At 36.1% G+C, this 25,110-nt stretch overlaps 2 protein-coding genes across 2 annotated transcripts; one reads left to right on the forward strand and one right to left on the reverse strand.

The window, feature by feature from the left end:
• Nucleotides 1-1,074: 1,074 nt before the first annotated feature.
• On the forward strand, nt 1,075-2,064 carry LOC132601829 (putative late blight resistance protein homolog R1A-10). The gene has a single exon (XM_060314889.1). The coding sequence runs from the start codon at nt 1,075-1,077 to the stop codon at nt 2,062-2,064; it is 990 nt and encodes a 329-aa protein (XP_060170872.1).
• An 8,207-nt stretch (nt 2,065-10,271) lies between these two features.
• On the reverse strand, nt 10,272-11,333 carry LOC132601830 (uncharacterized). Its single transcript, XM_060314890.1, has 2 exons — nt 11,264-11,333; nt 10,272-11,008 (listed from the first exon to the last, which is right to left on the reverse strand). Exons 1-2 carry the CDS (start codon nt 11,331-11,333, stop codon nt 10,272-10,274), a joined length of 807 nt encoding a protein of 268 aa, XP_060170873.1.
• Nucleotides 11,334-25,110: the final 13,777 nt, after the last annotated feature.

The raw sequence follows: 25,110 nt of genomic DNA on the forward strand, positions 1-25,110 counted from the left end.
AAAATAACTAATACATGAACTAATAATACGTGAATAAAAATACTGAAATGACAAATTCACCCTCTGAAGAGCAAGAATAGAGATGTTGATGTTGCTCAGTACCAGACTCTTCCTCTTCTCAATCTATTAGAGACAAAATTAATGAACTGAAGTATATTTCTCTCGAAATTCCAAAGGTATAATTGCAAGCAAATATTTTATATTAAACAACATATAATGTATACTAATTTGTAATACAAAACACCAAACACTCAAAAAATAAGTCATGTATTGTAATCTCTACCTAACTAATTTCTGCGTTACTAGTACCAACATGCATATACCAACAACCAACAACCCAAGGACTTGGTGGATTAGGAGACTTTTTTCTTTTTGCTGAGTAGTATATTTCATTTTGTTCCCCCCTGGAGGAACACTAGTAAGCTTACCACAAACAGATCTAGAGAGAATTATGGCTTATGCTGTTGTAACTTCCCTTTTGACAACTCTAGAAAATGTCGTGCAATTCCTTCCAAGCGTGACTTCTGAGATTAAGGGGTCCATTGATTCTCTTTGTGCAACACTTCCTTCCTTGCAAGATTTCCTAGAGGACACGGGAAACCGAATCAATGATCAAGAAGCATTGAAGATTCTGGAAAAGAAGATTCAAGATGCAGCGTATGAATCAGAACAAACAATAGAATTGTGCCTCAGAAAAATCCACATGGCTTATATTGAACGATGTCGGAACACTATTGATCTCCTGATGGGGTGGGGTTGGGGGAAAAAAAAAGAAAAAAGAAACGATATCTGAACAAGGCCCGTCGTCAGCTTTATGACGAGTTGCAGCAGATAATAGAAGTAATGGATTCCATACAAGAAGAGGTGATGAAATTGAAGAATGACCAGGAGAACTTCCAGAAAGATATCAAAGACCAGCCAGAAATTATAACTTCTTCATTTCTGCGGTCATCTGGGCGTGTTGTAAACGAGGAAATTAATACTGATGTTGGGATAGAGGAGGACTTCAACCTCGTAAGAGATCAACTCTTACTCTAGCAAACACGCGAGCTGAATGTTGTCTCAATTTTAGGTATGGGCGGCATTGGTAAGTCAACTCTTGCTAGAAGAAATGATCCTTCAATATCATGTCGCTTTAATGTTACTTCATGGGTTACTGTCTCTCAAGAATATGATGCAAAGGAAATGCTTTTAGATGTTTTAAGCTGCTTCTTTTCTCCAAATGAAATGAAAACGTACCACAAAATGAGTGAAGATGAATTATTAGAGAAAGTGCATAGAATATTGAAATGCAAGCGGTGTTTGATAGCCTTGGATTATATATGGAGTATAGAAGCGTGGGACCAAGTAAAAAGATCATTTCCTGATGATGGAAATGGAAGTCGCGTCGTGATAACTACTAGGCTCTTAGAAGTAGCTGATTGTGCTGATAATATTGGTTGTCGTCCTCATCACACGTCTTTCCTTAACCTTGAAGATAGTTGGAAATTACTATCTTTAAAGGTATTTGGATATGAAGACTCCTGCCCTCCCCAACTGGAGCAAGTAGGTTGGCTCATAGCGCAACAATGTCAAGGATTACCTCTCTCCATTGTGGTAATTGCTGGGCTTCTTTCCAATATCAATAGGACATATGATGACTGGATAAAGATTTCTGATAATGTGAATTCCCATATAGGTTCAACCTTTAAACAATGTTTATCAATATTGGCTCTGAGTTACAACTACTTGCCGTGTAGTTTGAGAGCTTGTTTTCTATATATGGGAGTTTACCGAGAAGATGCAGAAATTGATGTGGATGGGTTGATTAGAGTTTGGGTTGAAGAGGTGGCTGAAGAGTGTTTAGAGGATCTAGTTAGCAGATGTTTGGTTATGGTTACCAGTCGAGCATGGGTAACCGGCAAAATTACAGGTCGCAAAATTCATGACCTTGTTCGACTATTATGGTTGAGAGAAGGAAAAGCGGAGAAGTTTTTTCATGTCATAAATAAATGTTACTCAGAAGAAGAAGGCGTGGCTATTGAACGTCGACTAATTTTGCACGAAGAGGTAGGATTAACTTAATGTACACAGGATCTTGAATACAATAATCTTACATGGAGATAATACGGAAAACATACATGATGCGGAAGACATTATCATGAAAGCGGAAGCGTTGTTTCTAGAAATTGGTTTCTACCTCCTTGACCTAGCCTTAAGTTACCACAACCGTCAATGATGGAATAATATATAGAAGAAGTGGTAACCCTAATGGGTGGAGGGAGGACCAATTTATAAGGGTTGGAACTTAATCCGGTACGTCCATTGATATTTGACACAAATATCATGTTTTGTGTCGTATTACAACTTCTTCTTATGAATGTTATCGCTTAATTCATGACGTAACCGTCGTATTTGAACTTATGTCGTTATATTTTATGTGTATAGGTACGATGACGACAAATGATGGGAAATGTGCTTGAAGTGATTGGAATTCGTAGCATATGTCGATTGGCTGAGGTGAAGAGTCGACGAACGAAAACGACGAACTGAAAAGGAGAGTTAATCGACTGCAGATCCTCGCTTTCCTTCCGCATCGCGGAAGGATCGCGAGAAGCTCCAGAAATTCAGGCCATCGACCCGCATCGCGTAAAGAAAGCGGAACAACCAAACTCAGTCATCAGGGTGCGCGATCGACCCGCATCGCGTGAAGAAGGCGAGAAGCTGCAGATCATTGCGCGATCCTTCCGCATGGACTCTGCGGATGTTTTCCCGATTAGACTAGGATTTGGATTCCTTATTTATTATTTTTACCCTAGCCTATATATACACGTTTTTATAGCTGAGAACGGTATTCTGGGATTATTCAAGGATTTGTAAGCCACCGTTCTCCTTTTTATCTCTCTAGGTTATTTTATTTTTCATCTTTTTTAACCCTAGTTTATTCATGACTTCTTTTGTCTATGATCGAATCATGAGTAGCTAAATCTCCTAGTTCTAGGGTTGTGGCGAAAGACTTGAAAGTTGATTTGACGACAATTATTATCTATTGATTTTCCATATTGTGGGTTGCTTATTTATTCTTGGTTTTAATTGTTTGATTATCTGGCCAATAGTTAGACACTATCTGTGGTGCGTGGGTTGAACTTGAGAAAGGGAATTCACGTACGTAATAAGAATAAATAGAGTTTGTTCGATTTAATCGTTTAGCTAATGAGGATAGAGATATACCCTTTAGCCCTACTTAGTTGAATACGGAGAAATAAACGCGTTCTTGTTACCTCTGATGACCATAGAGATATAGGCATTACAGTAACATCTACAAGCTTGTGAGTAGTTCGAGAGAATATCATAAAACATAATTAACCCGTTAACTAGTAACCCAGGAAATAAAATAGGTGGAATTGTCTGAAGATCAACTGGATTGTCGAAAGCCATAACCCTAGATCTTTCTCTCATCTGAAATTTCTTACAATCTTTGTCGACGTAGTCCCAGTCATAAAAACACCCATCACAAATTGTTTACTTTTCTGTTTTAGTTTAGTACCTCAAACAATCTTGATTTTCACTCTCTTGAATAGTTTCATTCGAATTTGAATTAGTTTAACAGTAGAATCTAAGTCTCTGTGGGATCGATATCTGGACTAAACGGTCTATATTACTTGTACGACCACGTATACTTGCGTGTGCGTTTGGGAGAAACATCCATCAAGTAACCGATCTAATGGACGAGATTTATTCTTCATTAAATATTAGTTATGGACTTTACATTAATTGGGCCACATATCAGAATTAATAAAATTCTAACATTCTCCCACTTGGCCCAATGACCACATAACACTAATACTAAATGACATAAAACATTAGTAGCGCATAAAATAAATCTCTTCTATAATGTCCATCATACATAACTTAATATGACAAACCACTAATGCGAGTTATGGCGGTTATACATAATTTTGTGCTACATACTCCCTTCCATATACTACAACATTAGCAACTTATCATACTAGGTTCATAAGTTATAAAACATTTAACATTATGGTTCACAATAATGTCTCATGGAGACTTATCCTGTAATATCTCAAAACAATAATGTGTACACCATTATGAGAAACAGGAAATTAATTAAAGTATATCAGAAACACATAATTGAGCTCAGAGTGTCAAACATCATAAAGAAAAACATTAATCATAATTACAACCAAGACCCATTCTATGTACACGTTCTTTAAATATCTTTAGTTGTAAACCTTTCGTTAACGGATCTGCAATCATGAGATCAGTTCTAATATGCTCAAGTGACACCTTTTGTTTCTAATCTTCATCCTTGACGGTAAAGTACTTTAATTCCATATGTTTGTCACCTTTGGAGTACTTATCGTTCTTGGAGAAGAATATTGCTGCAGTATTATCACAATAAATTTTCAGCGGCTTGGTAATGGTGTCGACAACCCTAAGTCCTGAAATAAAGTTCTGCAGCCATAATGCATGAATGTGGCTTCAAAACATGCCACAAATTCTGCTTCCATTGTGGATGTAGCAATGACGGATTGCTTAGCACTCTTCCGCGATTTTGCTCCTTCAGCTAATAGGAACAAGTAACCAAAAGTGGACTTTCGAGTGTCAACACATCCACCATGATCTGAATCCGAGTATCCAATAACTTCCGAACTGTTGGATCTCCTATACGTGAGCATGTAATCCTTCGTTCCTTTCAAGTACCTCAAAAATTTCTTTGCAGCTTTCCAGTGATCAATTCCCGGGTTACTCTGATAGCTTCCTAGCATTCCGACCGCAAAACTAATATCCGGTCTTGTGCAAGTTTGAGCATACATCAAACTTCCAACAATAGAAGAGTAAGGAATTGACTCAATTTCTTTTCGTTCTACATCATTCTTTGGACACTGTATGAGACTAAATTTGTCCCCCTTTTGAATTGGAACAACTCATGCTGAACAATTGTTCATGTTAAATCTCTCAAGAATTTTTCGATATAGCCTTTCTGAGACAGTCCCAATAGTCCTTGTGATCTATCACGGAATATTTCTATCCCTATCACATAGGATGCCTCACCCATATCTTTCATTTCAAAATTCTTAGAGAGAAAATCTTTCGTCTCACGTAATATGCCCAAATCATTAGCAGCAAGCAAAATATCGTCAACATATAGAACTAAGAATATGAACTTGCTCCCACTGATCTTTCGGTATATACACCGATCAACGGTGTTTTCCTTTAATCCAAAAGATGTTATGGTATCATTAAAATTTATATACCATTGTCGCGAGGCTTGTTTGAGTCCATATATTGACTTCTTTAATTTACACACCATTTGACCTTTTCCTTTAATTTCGAAACCCTCTGGTTGGTCCATATAAACTTCCTCCTCGAGGTCTCCATTAAGAAAGACAGTTTTCACATCCATTTGGTGTAACTCTAAATCATAAAGAGCCACCAAAGCCATAATAATTCTTAACGAGTCTTTGTTTGAGACCGGTGAAAAGGTCTCTTTATAATCAATGCCTCCTTTCTGAGTATAACCCTTGGCAACAAGTCTGGCTTTATATCGTTCAATATTTCCATTTGAATTGCGCTTGGTCTTGAAGACCCATCGACACCCGATTCTTTTAGAATTTTCTGGCAATTCAACGAGATCCCGGACTTTGTTGTATTCCATTGATTTTAACTCTTCTTTCATGGAATCAATCCATTTGTCAGAATCAGTACTTTCTATGGCTTGTGAAAATGAAACCGGATCTTTATTAAGTCCAATGTCAAAATCTGATTCTTGTAAATAAACCACATAATCGTCTGGAATAGTCGATTTTCTTTCTCTTTGAGATTTTCTCAACGGTACTGTTTATGGTTCATTTGCGTCAGATATTTGTGAGTTAGTTCTTTCCTGGAGTGTTTCATTCAAATGTTGTTCAGTATTCTCAAAGTGTTCTTCGACAACAGGAACAATATTTGATATTGGTGTGGAAGTAGGCACATTCATGGGAAATGGAACATTAACCCTTACCTCATTTATTTCCACATTTTGATGTTCGACACTTCCACTAACTTCACCATTTTCAATGAATCTTGCATTACCGGTTTCAACAATTCTTGAGCTATGGTTTGGACAGTAAAACCTATACCCCTTAGATTTCTCTAGGTAACCAATAAAGTAACCACTTACTCTTCGAGAATCTAATTTATTTTCATGTGGATTATAAATTCTAGCCTCCGTTGGGTAGCCCCAAACATGCAGGTGTCTTAAACTAGGTTTCCTTCCAGTCTACAGTTCAAAAGGAGTCTTTGAAACTGTCTTACTAGGAATCCCGTTTAATAAATACACAACGGTACTAAGAGCATACATCCATAAAGTTTTGGGTAATGAGGAATTACTTATCATACTCCTAACCATATCCATAAGTGTCCGATTACGCCTTTCTGCAACCCCATTTTGTTGAGGTGTTCCTGGCATAGTATACTGTGCACATATGCCATGTTCCTCGAGGAACTTTGCAAATGGACCTAGACATTGTCCCGATTCGCTGTATTTTCCATAAAATTCACCACCTCTATTTGACCTAATGATTTTCACTTTCCTATCTAATTGCCTTTCAACCTCATTGACGTACACTGTGAGGGCGTCCGTTTCTTGAGATTTTTCTTTCAGCAAGTAGATATATCCATAACGTGAAAAATCATCGATAAAAGTGATAAAATACTTTTCTTGAGCAAAAGATGGAACATCAAAGGGTCCGCAAATATCAGTGTGTATAATTTCAAGAAGCTGGGTGCTTCTTGTGGCACCTTTCTTACTATGCTTGGTTTGCTTTCCCTTAATGCAATCCAAACATATATCAAGATCAGTAAATCTAGATTCGGGAGAATCTCATTCTTTACTAATCTTTCTAACCTTTCTTTGGATATATGACCCAAACTCCTGTGCCACAAGTAAGCAGAACTTTCATTCAGTGAACTACGTTTAATTCCAACATTTTGATGTATAGCAAGAAGGGATTCAGAAAAAACATTATCGAGTTTAAATTTATATAAACCATCAATAAGAACACCAGAACCATAAAAAATAGCATTCTTATATAAATTGAAACATCTGTGTCCAAACTTAAAATCAAATCCAGAAACATCAAGTCTTGAAAGAGAAATCAAATTCCTAGAAACTGAAGGAACATAAAGAGTCTGTAATTGATCAAGGTGATGTCCAGTCTCCAAGATCAAACGATAAGTCCCTATGCCTTCAATTGGAGCTTTCATATGATTTCCCATGAACAAGAAATCCTTATTTAGATTTGTAGTTTGGATCGTAAGAAATCCTTGCAACATAGTGGAAACATGAGTAGTTGCACCAGAATCAAGCCATCAAGTATTATTAGGAACTTCTACTAAATTTGATTCAAAACATACAAAAGCACTAAAAGTGTTATACCCCGTGTTTTCAGAGCATGAGTATGACAATTACCTCACCGTAGTAATGGAGTGTCGGAGACGTCCCATGATGTTTTGAAAAGCACAAGCCATGGGGAGTACGTAAAAACGAAGAAAAAAGGGCGAATTACGATCTCGTAAGTCGTAATCGGGAAAAAGTATTTTGAAACACTAGAACATGACCATTATTAGTATAATAAGTGATAAATATCATGTATGGATAGTTTCGGAATATTTCGAGATCGAGCAAATTGAAGAAAATAAGTTCGACGAAAATTTGAGAAATGCTGGAAGGATTTTTAGTCTACTTTGGAGGCACATATCTACTAGTATATATGGAGTTTTAAGGTGTTTCAAAATCCTAAAATGAAGTTCGGAGAGTCTAGTTTCTAATGCAATAAACCTCTCGTCGATAGGACATCGGAGTAGAGAATTATAGACGTTACAAACTGATTTGTCGACGCAGAAACAACACTACTACAGTGCCGCTACAGTACTGTAGCTACAGTGACGCCGCCTCAGCTTTTATAAAAAGGGGAAAACCCCATTTTTTTCATCCAAAATGTTCCAAAAATTTCTAGAAAATTCATCCATAAAAAGGGCCTCTCATGCCACCAAAAATTGAGGATTTTGAATGAAATTTCAAGCTACGAAGTACCAATCGAAGTCCGGGCAATGCATAGTCACGAATATAATTTCGTTTGGAGTTACAGGAGCATGAGAACAAGAAAATGTTGAAGATTTTGCTAATTTCATAAAAACAAGGTATGAATCTTCAAATCTCTCTCTTTATCAAGTTTGATTAAGGAATATTTACAAAAAATAAAGTTATAATTGTTGTGTTGATGTTGTTGAGTTATGAAATGAGATTTGAAGGGGATTTTTGGATGAAAATATATGTATTTATCTTGTAGTATGTTGAAGATGTTGTTATCAATGTTGTTGGCATTAATTTGGGCTTCCTTACGAAAAATAAAGTTATTAAATGGTCGTATCATAAGTTGGTTGGTTGAGAAATTTGAAAAACAGTGTGTGGGCTGTTTTATGGCATAGGTTGATGTTGGAAATGATATTACTACTATTGGTATTGTTGTTGATGTTGTTGGTTATTGAATTGGAATTTCAGGCGAGGCATATAAACAGGGGAAATGCTGCCCGAATTTCGACAGAATCTAAAAGGGATTTTAATTAAAGTTTCGAGACGAGCGTACGACGATGATCCTAACAATAGTATGAATGGTTCTATATGTAGATTACGAGGCTAGCGATGATCTTAAGTGAATCGCAAGGCAGGAAGTAAGTTGGAAGTCAAGAAATTATCTTCCAGGTATGTTAAGGCTAGTCCCTTTCTTTCTAAAGGCATGATCCTTTCGTTATAAACCTTTGTGTCATACCCATAATATCATTGGTTTCACAAATGCTAGAAGTCCACGAATTTCGTGATCCTTATGATGTTATTGAGCTTCTAAAGGCATATAATTCTTTTCTTACCAAACTATGCATGAATTCCATGAAAATCTTCATTTCCAAGAATGTTAGAGATTCATGACTCTTAAAATTTTATGATGGCAAAGATGAATAATTTCTTTTATGATAACCATGATGATGATTATGAGGGATTTATTTATCCAAGCTCCAAGGCATACAAATTTCATGTTATTATGAGATAATTTGTATTCACAGAGATTTCCATGTACATGAGCTTTATATTATTATGATGACTATGATGAGAACGATTTTATGTTCAAAGGTTCCAAGTTTATGATTTCAATGAAGATATGAGAATATTGAGCTATCTTTTGACCTTTCTTAATTTTATTCATTGTTGTTGGTCTCACCTTATAATAATTGTTCCATCAAGGTGAGACAAAGCGACAATGATTATTCCATAATATAATCGGAGGTTACCGACCTTACGTCACTCCGATGTACTTATAGCTTTTACTTGGCTCTCATGCATGCTTTATATATATGTATGTATTTTCTCACACCGTGCCGCGCTATAGTCGGTCGGGCATGGCACGTAGATGTGCACACCACTGCAGTGGGCATGTTATGATATTGCCCCGGACGCGGGAGGCCTGGACGCAGGCTAATGATGATAACACCGAGCCTTAATGGCCGGGCATGATATTATATATATAAAACCGCGCCTTAATGGACGGGCATGGTATTATGTATATGTATTGAAATGTTTTTTTTCAAAAAGGCTAAGAATGCATGACATTCGCCCCACGAGGCATTCAGATGTACAGGTTATCTCTCTTACTCCATTGTTACTTTTCATATCTATATTATGTTGTTACTCATGCCTTACATAGTCAGTACATTATTCGTACTGACGCCCCTTCTTGTGGGAGCTGCGTTTCATGCCACGCAGGTGTATACAGATGAGTAGAGTATATTGCTAGAAGATGTTCCAGCTGGATTGGCGAGCTCCATTTCTTTCCGGAGTGTTGCCGAGTCAGAGTATCTATGTTACGGTATATTGATATATGTTAGAGACTTTGCAGACAGAGTCATGTATACAGTATGTCAGCCTTGTAAGCGGCTGTTCAAGTCGATGTGTCATTATGCATTACTTTACAGGTTCATATGATTACAGTTTTACTTGGTTTAAGAAAGACGAAAAGAATATTTTTTCTGAAAAGCTTCCATTATGCATTTCAATTCATGACCTGAAAGTCCAGTGAGATTATGAGTATAACGAGAACCAGTGGGTTCGCTCGACTCTAAGTAAGGGTCGGGTGCCCATCATGCCCTATCAGGATTGGGGTGTGACAAAAAGTACCTTTTTTTTTTCGAACCAAGCTTTACGTTTCGGGCAATCTTTCTGATAGTGTCCTTCCTTTCTACATAAACGACACACATGCCTTGAGTTCCTTATGAGTATCCTGTTGAACTTTAGCAGGTGCTTTCTTCTTCTTGAACTTATTGGCCTTCACTTTAAGTCCTTTACCACCTCTTTGACCCATGAGGTTAATAGAACCTCCTTGTTTCTTAAGTCTTGATTCCTCCTGAGTAAGCATACTGGACAATTCACTAACATCCCACTTATCCTTAATGGTGTTATAGTTAATTTGGAATGGTCCATACTCAGAAGGCAATGAGTTCAGAATAAACTGAATCAAGAAGGAGTCATCCACTTTGATCCCCAAGGTTCGGAGTCTTGCTGCAATGTTAGTCATCTCGATGATATGATTTTGCATACTACGCGACCCATAAAAATTTATGGTTGTGAGTTCAGCCATTAATGTACCAGCGAGAGACTTATCAGCAGAACGAAAACGTTCTTCCACAAACTTCAGGTATTCCCTGACACTTTCTGTCTGTGGAATAGTACTCTTAATGTTGTTGGCAATAGTCATTCGCATAAACATAAGGCTCAATCTGTTAGAGTGTTCGCATGCTTTATGGAAAGACTTCTCATCCTCACTGCTTGTATCAGTAATAGCAGTGGGTTTTTCTTTCAGCAGAGCCAAGTCAAGATCCATCACACCTAAGTGGAACTGGACTTGTTCATGCCGTTCAGAGAAGTTCAATCTGTTGAACACATTAATAGATGAAGCAAGTGAATGAAGGGGAATAGCTGCAAAATAGATATACATATGCTCAAAAATTAGAAAATAATGTGGATTCAGTAAAACAATAAAAGTATATCATAATTCTCCTTTGGGTGATACTACGACATACTATCATAATTTAAATGCCATTTTCAGCTTTAACAAGCAATTAAATATTTTCAATCAAACATATACGACATCTTTGGATATACGATATATATTTGATTAAATAATATTAATTGACCTCATTATGTTCACTACTCATAGAATAATTGATTCACCTTTGAGTAAATCCTTAAGTTCTAGCAATAGTGAAAATCCATTTATCCATTTATTTTCAGTAATTGGCATTTCGTTAGTTTAATGGATAAGTGATTTTTTTTATTTTTTATTTTTTTATGTATGCATATTTTTTTTAAACATACTAATTCGGCCACTTTGGTGACTAACAAACTATATTAACATAAATGCACACATAAAATAAATATCATAACTTTCTATGCATGTGAATATTTTCAACATTCTAGCTTGGTCACTTTGGTGACTAACAAACTATATGATCATTAGTACATGCATAATGTTAACATGAATATAATATATGTGTAAATATTAGACATTCTAGTTTGACCACTTTGTTGACTAACAAACTATATGCTTTAAACACATACATAAAATCTACATTAATAGCTTTATCAATAACTTAATGACCCAAATACTTTAAATAGCTCACAACAAAGTTACTTTATGGCCCAAGAAAATTAATTATTCATTCTGGAAGAACCTAAAGTCGGTCTTCACTACTAATTATGAACTGGAATTGATGAAGCTAAATTTAATGGTAAAAAATTTAGTGGGATTAAACCAACTTTCAATATGATGGCATCTTTAAACATTATTCTCTTTTGAAGACCAAAAATAGATACCGAGGTGGTGAACAGACCCAATGAATTTACATATATATGCCATAGTGAGAAAACGAAGCTAGTTTATTTCACATGAAACCAGAGAGGTATTGATCGCTTTTCCCAATAAAATTGCTATCCATTACTGATGCTTTGTTAATAAACAGAAGACTCCACACGCACCGATTAAGCTACGAAATTATGTGAAGTTCCGATTTTATAAGAAAACATCGTAACAGAAACAAAATTAAAATGTATGAAACTCTTTTGACGAAGATTATCGGTTCATTACTGCGGAAGTGTTGTTTTTAAAAATTGGTTTCTACCTCCTTGCCCTAGCCTTACGTTACTACAGTCATTAATGATGGAATAGTATATAGAAGAAGTGGTAATCCTAATGGGTGGAGGGAGGACCAATTTATAGGGGTTCAGACTTAATCCGGTATGTCCATCAAGTAACTGACCGAACGGACGAGATTTATTCTTCATTAAATATTAGTTATGGGCTTTACATTAATTGGGCCACATATTAGAATTAATAAAATTCTAACAGAAGATGCTGTGCGAAACCAAAATCTTGGCCTGGAGAAATGCAGTTTGGATTCAGTTCGTGCCATCTTGTTCCTTAATCGACCGGGTACTTTTTCACCCGACTCTGAATGCTACAGAATAGTGGATTCTCGTTTTCAATTGCTAAGGGTATTGGATTTAAAAGTGATTCAATTTCTACGTTTTCCCATTGAGATAACAGAATTAGTGCACTTAAGATATCTTTCTTTTTGCACGGGTAGTGACATTCCAGCGTCCATATCTAATCTTTGGAATCTACAGACGTTGATTTTTCACCCACTTAGCAAAACATCCTGGCCAGAGGAGATTTGGAAGATGTCAAGTTTGAGATATTTTTCTCCGGGGGGAATGCTTGCTCCTGTGCCCGCTCCCCAAAGGGACACTATATGTTGAGTCTAGAAAAGATCGAGTGGCTCACAATATGGAATTCCTACTGGAAAGAATTTTTTATGGCTGTCCCGAACGTAAAGGAATTGGATATTAATATCTATCTAGAAATGAATCCCCATGGATGGTCTAATCTTATGGATAGTCTAATCTACCTAGCTGATCTCCAGAAGCTATCAGTTTCTGTTACACATAGTTACGGTCTGGGATATCGCCAATGGCAGCCTGATCCACTGTGGGACGTGTTACCAACAAACCTCAAGAGTTTTGAAATATCACTGATGTGTTACCAACAAACCTCAAGAGTTTTGAAATATCACTGACACCTCTAGAATGGAAGGACGTAGCAATTTTTGGTAGCTTGCCCAACCTTGAGGAGCTCAATCTGAGTGGTTCGTCTGTTGTAGGAAGCAATTGGGATCTAGATGAAGGGGGTTTCAAGAAACTCAAGTTGCTAGATATTGACAATCGGGACTTGGCACATTGGCGCTCACCCAGTGATAGTCTTCCGAGCCTGGAGTATCTAGTTCTAAGGCGTAACATTAAGTTGAAGGAGATTCCTAGCGAGATTGGAGATATTCCCACTTTAAAGTTGATCTAATTGCATTCTTGTGATCAAGCTGTTGTCACTTTGGTTGAGGAAATTCTACATGGACAACGAAGCTTTGGAAATGAAGTTCTTTTAATTTGGTCCGTGCCTGTAAAACTTTTAAATTTACTGGAGGGTTTTAAAACTACTAAAGAGTAGAGGTACGCAAACGCGTCATTAGACACTTAAAATTTACTGTGTGCTAATTTCTTTTTGATTGTGATCTTTTGCAATCTATAGACTTTACTCCTAATTGAAGTACAATAATGTGTCAAAAATGGTGAAGAATTTGTTGTATTGCTTCCTCCTACGGCCCAGATCTTACTTAGGGTGTGGGAGTAGATATATTTTGTTAGCTCTAAATCTATCTTCATCTGATTTGTTTGATTTTCTTCTTTTCCTGGCACAGTAGATAATATTATGCTATATTATGTAAAGTGACATGCACTACCTGTTCGTTCTAAGTAAAAGAGCTTTGTATACAATTTTTGCCTTGGAATTTGGAAGAAGTATAGAATTCCATATCAAGTCTGTCTCATTTAGTCTTTGTACACCTCCCAACATTGTAATATAGCTACTAGATTCTGAGTATTTCCCACTAGCTATCAAATAGTATGGCTGCTTTGTGATACTAATCAACCATGCCTGCTTTGAGAGAGTTCAACTTCCTCCGGTACCAGCTATTGTCTTGCCTGCTGGTGGAGCATAAGTCCAAATAATATATATATTGTCACATGTAAATTAATTAAAACTCAAGGGCAGATCTATAAGATCGATTACGGTTTCAACTTTCACGTGAATTCAGTGCCAATACATACTTAGGCCTAAACTCAACTCTAAAAGCTAGCCATGAGATATGATCGCCCAAGTTCATATAAGCAAACCACCAGTCCATTCCCCAACTAATGTGGGACTCTAACCCACTCTTAAATGATGGACCTGACTCTGATACCATGTAAAGAAATAGATCTTGGATCTAACCTCAAGCCCATATTAAAGAGACCATGTAAAGATATGACACTGATACCAGGTAAAGATATAGCACCTCGGCCTAACTCAATACTAAAAGTTAGCTCATAAGGGGAGAATTGCCCAAGTTTATATAAGCAAATCACCAGTTCATTGCTCGACCAATGTGGACTCTAACCCACTCTATAGTAGGAATCCATAAATTTTGAAATCTGAATCTGCTTCAATTAAAACTGTATTTTGTATAGATAAAACCGTCTTCGCGCTTTTGAGTTCTGTCACATTTTTATCCTTTAGCTATTTGTGTCATTGTATTATTTGTGTACGTCCGTCCACTGTAAATTTCCGTGGTCCAATTATTAGTTACGTCTCTATAATTTGTCAACATTTTAGAAGGGAGATTTCAATATCTTATGACTTGAATGGATAGGCGGCAAAAGAAGTCGTGGGATGGGAATATTCTTTGGGCAATTTGCACGATTGCCCTTCGTCGGGGTGGTCTTTAATTTTTGCCCTTCGCCTAAAATATCTCGAGGTTCTGAGTTCGAAAAAAATAAAAATAAAATCGCAAGACAAGGCTTTGCAAAAAATTTTGCCTTATGCGACAGACTTTGCCTTAAGGCATAACTATAAGTTTGCCGGAGAGGGCATAACTTTGCCTTATAAGCAAACTTTTAGTTATGCCTTAAGGAAAAGTTCTGCCTTATGGGGCAGACTTTGCCTTAAGACATAACTAAAAGTCTACCCCAATAAGGCAGAACTTTTCCTTAAGGCATAACGAAAAGTTTGCTTATAAGGCAAAGTCTATGCCTTAAGGAAAATTCTGCCTTATGGGGCGGACTTTTCCTTAAGGTATAACTAAAAGTCTGCCCATAAGACAGAACTTTTCCTTAAAACATAACTAAAAGTTTGACTTATAAGGTAAACTCTATGCTTCAAGGAGAAGTTCTGCCTTATGAAACACACTTTTAGTTATGTTTTATGGCAAAGTCTGCTACATAAGACAACACTTTTTGCAAAGCCTTACCTTGCAATTTTGTTTTTTGAGCGGGGGTTCGAATCCAGAATCTCAGATATTTTCGGCCACTTTTACAAGCGAAGCACAAAACTTAAAGACCAGCATATTGAGGGGCAAAAATTAAAGACCACCCCAAAAGACGCAAAAAAAAAGAAAAAAAAAGGGGGCAATTGGCGCGAATGCCCTTCTTTTGGGCTGGTCTTTAGATTTTGCCCCTCAAAATGGTGGTCTTTAATTATTTCCCTTCCGAGCAAAACTAACATAGTAAAAAGACATTACTACCCCTAACCGTTACATATAAAACACAACAAAAATCGTTATTCTCAAATCCATCGTTAACCCAGCCCAACTTCTTTCCCAAGCCAGATTTCTCAATTATTCAAATCGTTGTTTCAAGCCAGATTTCTCCATTGATTTTGCTGCTACAACATCAGTAAAAGGTACAAATCTTAATTCAACTCAATTTAACGATTTTATTGAGTTTAGATTGTTAATATTTGAAAAAGATCATCTTCTACGACCTGATTATTAAGAAACAAATGACATACAGCTCAGATTGAACATTATGCATGATAAAATTAATCAGCAAAATAGAATCGATTGGATTTAATGCTTTGTTCTGATTTTAATTACTTTATACCTTAATTAAATTATTATACAATGCTTATTTACTTGAAATTGTAATTATAGTAAATTCAATTTAAATCAGGAAATGCTTATCGATTTAAACTTGAATTAAGGTAACCTGTGTGCAAATTTAGAACAAGTATGCCGGAGGAGGCAAAAGTTCAATGTACAAAAGAGTAGAGTATGCCGTTAACGGCAATGTTCTGAACCAATTTCATAACAAAGTATGCCGGAGAAGGCAAAAGTTCTGGTTTATATAGAAGTATAAATTAGTCCAGTTGCGTCAATCCTTTAATTGGAACAACTGTTGTAGGAATTTGATTTAAATTGGATGAAGGTAGAGGAGTTTTTCATTTTTTTTAACCAAAAACAGTTACTGCATTATCATTAGCAAAACAAAAAGTGATTATGCCGGAGGAGACAAAAGTTCAATTTACAAAAGAGTAGAGTATGCCGTTAACGGCAATGTTCTGAACCAATTTCATAACAAGTATGCCGGAGAAGGCAAAAGTTCTGGTTTATGTAGAAGTATAAATTAATGCAGTTGCGTCAATCCTCTAATTGGAATAATTGTTGCAGGCATTTGGTTTAAATTGGATGAAGGTAGAGGAGGTTTTCATTTTTTTTTAAAATTTTTTTTAACCAAAAACAGTTACTGCATTATCATCAGCAAAACAAAAAGTGCTTATGTCGGAGGAGGCAAAAGTTCAATTTACAAAAGAGTAGAGTATGCCGTTAACGGCAATGTTCTGAACCAATTTCATAAGAAGTATGCCGGAGAAGGCAAAAGTACAATTTACAAAGTAGTAGAGTATGCCGTTACTGGCAAAGTTCTGAACAAACTTCTGAACAAGTATGCCGTAGAAGGCAATACTTCTGTTTAGAAGCCATTAAAGTAAAATTCTACAAACCTAAAGAAACTTACACTTCATTAACATACATTTAAATATATATATATATATATATATATATATATATATATATATATATATATATATATATATCCACAAAACATAAAATCCTAACTTCATAAGTACCAAACTACCATCATTAGTTCTAATTTCACGTGTACCCATTCCAAATTGCCCCATCGTCAACTTGGCTAGTGCGCTGGAATAACCTCTGCCTTACAAATCGTAATTCTCTTCGCAGATCATCATTTTCTCTACTTAGAGCACCGTAAAGAGCCCTCAGAAAATCCATGTCTCTTTTGATATCAGCAATTTCATGAGTAATTTGCAAATTTGCAATATTAGGATGGATTTAGTTATGAGGATGGACATGTTCATGTGCTTGCCCGTGGCCACCATTAACATGTACAATATGTTGATTTTGGTTCATTTTGTATGTGATTATATTTGGTTTTCAGAAGTAAAGTGTTTTTTTTCCTTCTTCCAAAAGTTGTGTTGGTTTATATAGAAGTATAAATTAGTCCATTTTAAATTGGAATAACTGTTGCATGGATTTGATTTAAATTGGATAAAGACAGAGGAGGTTTTTCAGTTTCATGAAAATAACTGTTGCAATTTCATTGGAATAACTGTTGCAGAAACAGTTACTCCATTTTTGAAGAATGCTGGTAGCGGCAGAACTTCTGTTTACAAAATGGTAAAGTATGCCGTTTCAGGCATACTTCATGACTTTACATACAAAGCCTGCTGGGAAGGGCAGAACTTAAATTTTCAAAACTAACAACTTAAATACATTTCATTTTGGTTTTTTCTCAAGTGAATCTCTCTTTATGCAGGAAGTTTAACAAAAAAAATGACACCAAGATGCATCTACGTAGCCTTCAACGGCAAATGGGACGCCGCCTACAATTATGTTAATCATGAAACCAAGCTAATACTTGTCAATGATGGTGTAGATTTTCAACAATTCACTCAACAGATATTTGCGGGGCATACACAAGATACTCAGCAAAAAGAGGCCAACATATGGTTTGACACCAGTGAGAAAACATCCAAAGGGATGCGTGTAACAAACGACATTGATCTTCACACTTGCTTGTACCTGCTCAACAACAATGACAACTTCAGGAATTCCCGTTTCATATTAGAGTTCAATTCAGCTGATGCGGAGAACAACCCATTACAAGAACATCATAATGAATCTATCCTAATGACAGAAGGACAAACCATAGAGGAAATTGACAGACAACTCTGCATTGCTTATGAAGAAGACATGTCTGAAGTTGGATTGGATGACGAACAACACAGTCCTATTGAACATAACCTTGGGATTCCACTTGAGCAGAGCGAGATAGTAACTCCTAACCAGACACCTCAGCAGCTACAATGGCAACCGCCAAACATTGAGCAAGTTGTAAACAATGACCTTTCTCAGCATCCAACTTCAATGAATGTTGTATCGCTTACTCCGAGTATGACAGTTGAAGAGACACAAACACAGCCATGCAACAAAACAAAGACACTAAAAAGGAAGAGGATACAAAATGATACACAAATTTTTACACCTAGTGCATCGATTGATCAAATAGAAGTTGGCATTTTATTCAAAGACAAAGATACCGTGAAAAAGTGCATGAATAACATTGCAATTACTCGTCATCAACAGTACAAGGTAGAAAAGTCATGCACGCAACGGTATTACATCAGATGTGTTGATCCAACCTGTATTTGGTGTTTCCACAGTTCAAGGTTCAGAGGATCAGAGCTTTTCAAAGTAGTTAACTTTGAAAAGAGACATAGTTGTTCAATAAATTTCATCACCTCTGACATGAGGAATGCAACTTCAAAAGTCATAGCGGAATGCATTACAAACCTAGTACGCCATACACTACAAGAGATAACACCCAAATTTGTCATTGAAGAAATGAGAAGCAGATATGGCTTGCACATTGGTTACCATAAAGCATGGCGTTCCCTCCAACACGCTTATAATGTCATAAGAGGAAGCCTAGAAAATAACTACACACTTCTACTGCAATATCTTCACATGATGAAATTAAGAAATCCTGGAACAGTTGCTAACATCAAATGGACCGCTGACAATAAATTTAAATATGCTTTTTTCGCGTATGGAGCATCAATTGAGGGTTGGAAACACTGCAGACCAGTAATGATGGTGGATGCAACCTTCTTGAAATCAAAATACTGCGGTGTGCTCATGATAGCAGTAGCAAAAGATTGAAACAACAGCATATTTCCTCTCGCATTTGGTATTGCAGACTCTGAGAATAATGAATCCTACAGGTGGTTCTTCAGACACGTGAAAAAAATGTTTGGCACGCGCAAAGACCTATCAATTCTTTCCGATCGCCACTCGTCAATTGCAACTGCAATCAAAGAACTGTATCCAGATACCCAGCATGGAATATGCATCTACCACATGGAGAAGAACTTGCAGAAATATTTCTCATCCGAAGCGATCCTATCACTGTTCTACAATGCAGCAACTACTTACAAACAGGCAGAGTTTCGTACCTATATGTCACAGATACAACAAATCGACCCAAAACCTGCAGAATACATAGAAGAAGAACCACCGAAAAGATGGGCACGTTCATTCCACACCAACAGGCGTTACAACATGCTCACAACAAACAATGTCGAGACAATGAATTCTGTATTGAGGAAAGCAAGGGAGTTGCCAATAATGGCATGTATTGATTACATCCAGAACAAGCTGCAAAATGGGTTTTACCAGAGAAAATTGGACGTAACAGGACCATCCCATGACCTGACATGTTGGGCTGAAAGATTCTGCTTGAAAAGATAAGTAGAGGCTTCACAATGAAAGTAAGTACATTTTACCAACACACACTTCAATATTAGTTTGGTGAGCAATGCATAGTTTAATTTTAACCAAACACAAAAGTTATGCTGGATAAAGGAAAAACTATCACCCTATTTTTATACTTTGTTCTGCCGGAAGGGGCAGACTCTTATTTTAACTAGCATGGAATTATGCCGGTGAGGGCATAACTATGACACTGTTTTTATGCTCACAATGAAAGTAAGTAGATTTTACCAACACACACTTCAATCTCAGTTTTATGAGAAATGTATAGTTTAAAATTAACCAAACACAAAAGTTATGCTGGACAAAGGAACAACTATGACCCTATTTTCTGAAAATTGCCACAAAAATATCACTCATTTATATTGTCAATTTCCACAGGTAGAAAACATAACTCCCGTCAAATTTGTTGTGAAAGATGAAGGATATAAATACAATGTAGACCTGAAGAATATGACTTGTGAGTGCTTGGAGTTCCAAACTGACGAGTTACCATGCACACATGCCATGACAGTTATAGACAAAAGAAGTTTGCCAAAATCTACATACTGTGCGGACTGGTTCAAGAAACAAGCATGCCAAGAGACATACAAAGGTGAAATACTATCAGTTGGAAATCAAGACTCATGGATTATTCCACAAAACATTATGGATATTAAAATAGCGTCGCCTGATGTTAAAATAAGACCTGGAAGAAAACAAACAAAAAGATATCGCCCAAGAAGAGAATCAACAAAGTACACATACAGATGTGGTAGATGCAAGTTCTTTGGACACACTAGGGCAACCTGTAACCACAGTCCAGCTCTCAATCCATATTCAAGAAGATACAAGAAGAGGAAATTGTCATCCTAACATCACACTCTTATACATGGTTTATATGAATTTATCTTATGATTCTTGACGCATAATGCACACTCTGCCTGAAAGAAAATGGCAAAACTTTGGTATTACTAAGACTGAGACTTCAAGCATCTTATCACTCATTTATTCTTCTGTCCATTCTTTCTTTTATTATTTTCTTTTATTAAGTTGTTATCTTCTTGTTGCTGATAATAAAAGACTATCTAATAGCAACAGATAAATGTCCCTACATGAAATCTACAATTCTCTACCATAAAACATTGAGGAAAAAGAAAAAAAAATCATCAACTTTAATTATCCAGTTTTATAATTTATGCCTCCTCTGACAGGTATAACAGTTTTTGCCGGGGAAAATGACAAAACAAAATTGGTATCTCAAAGACTACATCCTGGTAAGTTTAATAAATGTATGCCTTGGGACATAACAATATTCCTTCTCTCTGTTGTTTTCAAGTTTTACATTTATGCCGGAACTGGCATGTCTTCCTCTTACAAAATAAATAAGTATGCTGGTAGGGGCATACTTATGTGCTTTGTTGTTTATAAAATATTTTAAAATGCTGAAAAATTGGAAAAAACATTCAGCACAACACAATTAACATTAAGTAAAATATTTCATTCATTCATAGTAAAATTTCATTCATACAAATTTTGGAGAGCAACAAAAAAAAAAAAAACAACAAACATAGACTAAAAATAAAAATTCATTCATACTAAAACAAAAATTATGAGCAGATCTAGTCTATAACTACAATCTCCTCCTTCTTCTTAACAATAATCCCTATGCCAACATTGCACTCAACAAGCCTAAAGCATAGAGTATCTCCTTCCTGCAGCCCATTGGAATCAACAAAGTCTTTCCACCCCTGGCAAAGGCGCTGATATGCACCAACTTTGTAAGTCATCTTGTAGTAATGCCGACCATAAAACACATAGGCTTCACATTCAGAGTTCGGAAGACTGTCTGAGATGTCATTTGGAAGGATCTGCAACGAAATAAACACACAAAATTATTACTAAAAATAAGGATGAATGGAATAAAAACCCAGATGAAAACAAAAAAGTTTCTTGATAACATTTACACATACAAAGTCATCGTTAAGGACATAGGACCTGCTTAACCTTTCTCAAAATTCACATCCATTGTTATGCGGCAAAAGTTGTATAAGAAAGAGATAAAATGTGAGTGAATGTAAAAATGATCTAATTTATAGTGTAAAATCATAAGTATAGTCAAAATACATTTAATTAAAGTTAATAAATGCGTTTGACTGCCCAAATAGTTGGCGTCTCAACTAATCCCAATAAAATGCATTCTGACTAGTCAAAAAAGTTAAAAGGTTTTGTCTTTGTTGCTGGTTGTGGCAAGTTCTCTGAACTTAATTTCTGCCGGAAAGGGCGGAACTTCTATTCATAAAATGACAAAGTATGCCGACCCCGACAAACTCCTATTTCATAACCACCATAAAGTTGTGATGCAAAGGGCATAACTTTGGTTTTCAACAAAATAACAGCATTACGTCACAAATAATCCCCAATAAATGCATTTTGGCTGGTCAATAACTTCAAAGGGTTTGTCTTTGTTGCTGGTTTTGACAACTTTTCTGAACTTAAATTATGCCGTAATGGGCAGAACTTCTATTTACAAAATGAGAAACTATGCCGACCCCGGCAAATTCTATTACACAACCACCATGAAGTTGTGATGGAAAGGGCATAACTTTGATTTTCAACAAAATAACAGCTTTTATGAACAGAGAAGTTGAGATTAAAAATGAACTCCATCAAATTACAAAGGGGCTTAAAGTTGAAATTTATAACACAAACAAACTATACAAACTTAATTTCTGCCGGAAAGGGCGGAACTTCTATTCATAAAATGACAAAGTATGCCGTCCCCGACAAACTCCTATTACATAACCACCATAAAGTTGTGATGCAAAGGGCATAACTTTGGTTTTCAACAAAATAACAGCATTACGTCACAAATAATCCCCAATAAATGCATTTTGGCTGGTCAATAACTTCAAAGGGTTTGTCTTTGTTGCTGGTTTTGACAACTTTTCTGAACTTAAATTATGCCGTAATGGGCAGAACTTCTATTTACAAAATGAGAAACTATGCCGACCCCGGCAAAATTCTATTACACAACCACCATGAAGTTGTGATGGAAAGGGCATAACTTGGATTTTCAACAAAATAACAGCTTTTATGAACAGAGAAGTTGAGATTAAAAATGAACTCCATCAAATTACAAAGGGGCTTAAAGTTGAAATTTATAACACAAACAAACTATACAAACTTAATTTCTGCCGGAAAGGGCGGAACTTCTATTCATAAAATGCCAAAGTATGTTGTCCCCGACAAACTCCTATTACATAACCACCATAAAGTTGTGATGCAAAGGGCATAACTTTGGTTTTCAACAAAATAACAGCATTACGTCACAAATAATCCCCAATAAATGCATTTTGGCTGGTCAATAACTTCAAAAGGTTTGTCTTTGTTGCTGGTTTTGGCAACTTTTCTGAACTTAAATTATGCCGTAATGGGCAGAACTTCTATTTACAAAATGAGAAACTATGCCGACCCCGGCAAAATTCTATTACACAACCACCATGAAGTTGTGATGGAAAGGGCATAACTTGGATTTTCAACAAAATAACAGCTTTTATGAACAGAGAAGTTGAGATTAAAAATGAACACTATCAAATTACAAAGGGGCTTAAAGTTGAAATTTATAACACAAACAAACTATACAATCTTATAACATTTACAAAAAACACAAAGGGCGCATGAAAAAAAATAATTACATGGTGCAAAAATAACTAAAACAAACTATTTTTTTGCTTTCTTCACAGATCTTGCTCTCTTTTTCATCTCATAATCACACTCCATATCGTTATGCTCATGATAATCACTTCCAGCTGTATCTGGTGGCGTGTCATAACCCTTTTTCAGCTTATCTTTCCCATGACAAACCAAATTGATTGACCACTCTTTCATGTAGTCCATCAAACCAGAACCATCCCAATCAGCAAGATTTTCACCACTAATCAGTATATCAGCAAACTTGATCAAAATACGACCACTATTATAATCTCTGAAAGTCATAAAAGAGAGATGTTTTAGAACAACAGAAAACCAAAAACAATAAACAAAAATAAAAATCAACAAAAAACAATGGAAAAAGCTAAAAAAGATAAGAATGAAACGTACGATCCTTGCTTTGGACAGGCAGCCCAGGTATATGTCAGATTACTGAAGTTATTGTATGATGGCCTGAATAATTGAAAATCATTGACCTCCAACAACTTAGGGATCATACCACAGTAGGCCTCGAGAATGCGAACCAAACGATCATCATTATGATTGAGTGAGTTATAAACTACCAATTTACGCTCATCAATCATGAAAACAACAAGTACATAGTGAGAAATTGCTTTAGGATCATCAGATCCTGGGCGAATAGGAATTAATACCCTATCGACATTCTCCCACGATATACTACATTTTTCTCTTTTCCCATACACAATATTACTCAGCAAAAATGCATCATCACTGCCGCCAACATACCAGTGGTAATTAACCGGGTCTTGGTAGTATCTATTGATGTCAAATTGCACAAGCTGATCAAACATCATATCTACGGTTGTGTACTTAACAGCATTGGCAGCTGGAGGATGATACATCATTTTCTTCCACAAATAATATAACATCACATCAATATGCTGTGTTAAGGAAAAAAAATAGCAATTCAGCAATAAAGAAAAAAAAAAAGCAAGAAGCAATAACTAATAGAAAAATAAGAAAAGAAAAAGTAAAAGACAATCACGAACCTCATCATTAAGCGCATAGACATCATGGTACAACTCCAAAAAAAACATCCTATATTTTGGCTCAACATCACCCAACTTATAAACTTCACTCAGTTGGTTCAACTTCCAGGATACATTACCTCATCTTCTTCCCTGATTAAAGAAAAGGGAACAAAAATTAGAAAAATACAAACAGAAGTTTGGTTCAAAGAAAGGAAATTTTATGAATAAGGTTTGCCGGAAGGGGAAAACCTTATGCTTGAAAAAGGAAAAAGTATGCCGGAAGGGGCAAGATTTAGGTTTCAAAAAGTAAAAGTATGCCGGAGTAGGCAGAAAATAATTTTTTAAGAAAGCACACAATAACTAAAAACTTATCCAGTAGGTCGAAATCTACTTGGTGGAAGATTTTGAGGATTGATAAATTTTTTCCAAAAGGTCACGGAAAGTTTGCTTTTGAAGTAATGGAATGGGCACATCCTTCTGTACTGTTCATCTCAGTCACTTTCGTCCTTCCGTGACCCAAAAGGAAGATCGTTTCGTCTAGAATATAGCATCCATCCGGGTGCCGGGGTATCACTCACTACTTTCCTTTGTCTCTGGCGCCTTGTCTTCAAGGAAGATA

Source organism: Lycium barbarum, chromosome 7 (genome assembly GCF_019175385.1).
Source record: "Lycium barbarum isolate Lr01 chromosome 7, ASM1917538v2, whole genome shotgun sequence".
In the NCBI taxonomy this organism is placed as follows: domain Eukaryota; kingdom Viridiplantae; phylum Streptophyta; class Magnoliopsida; order Solanales; family Solanaceae; genus Lycium; species Lycium barbarum.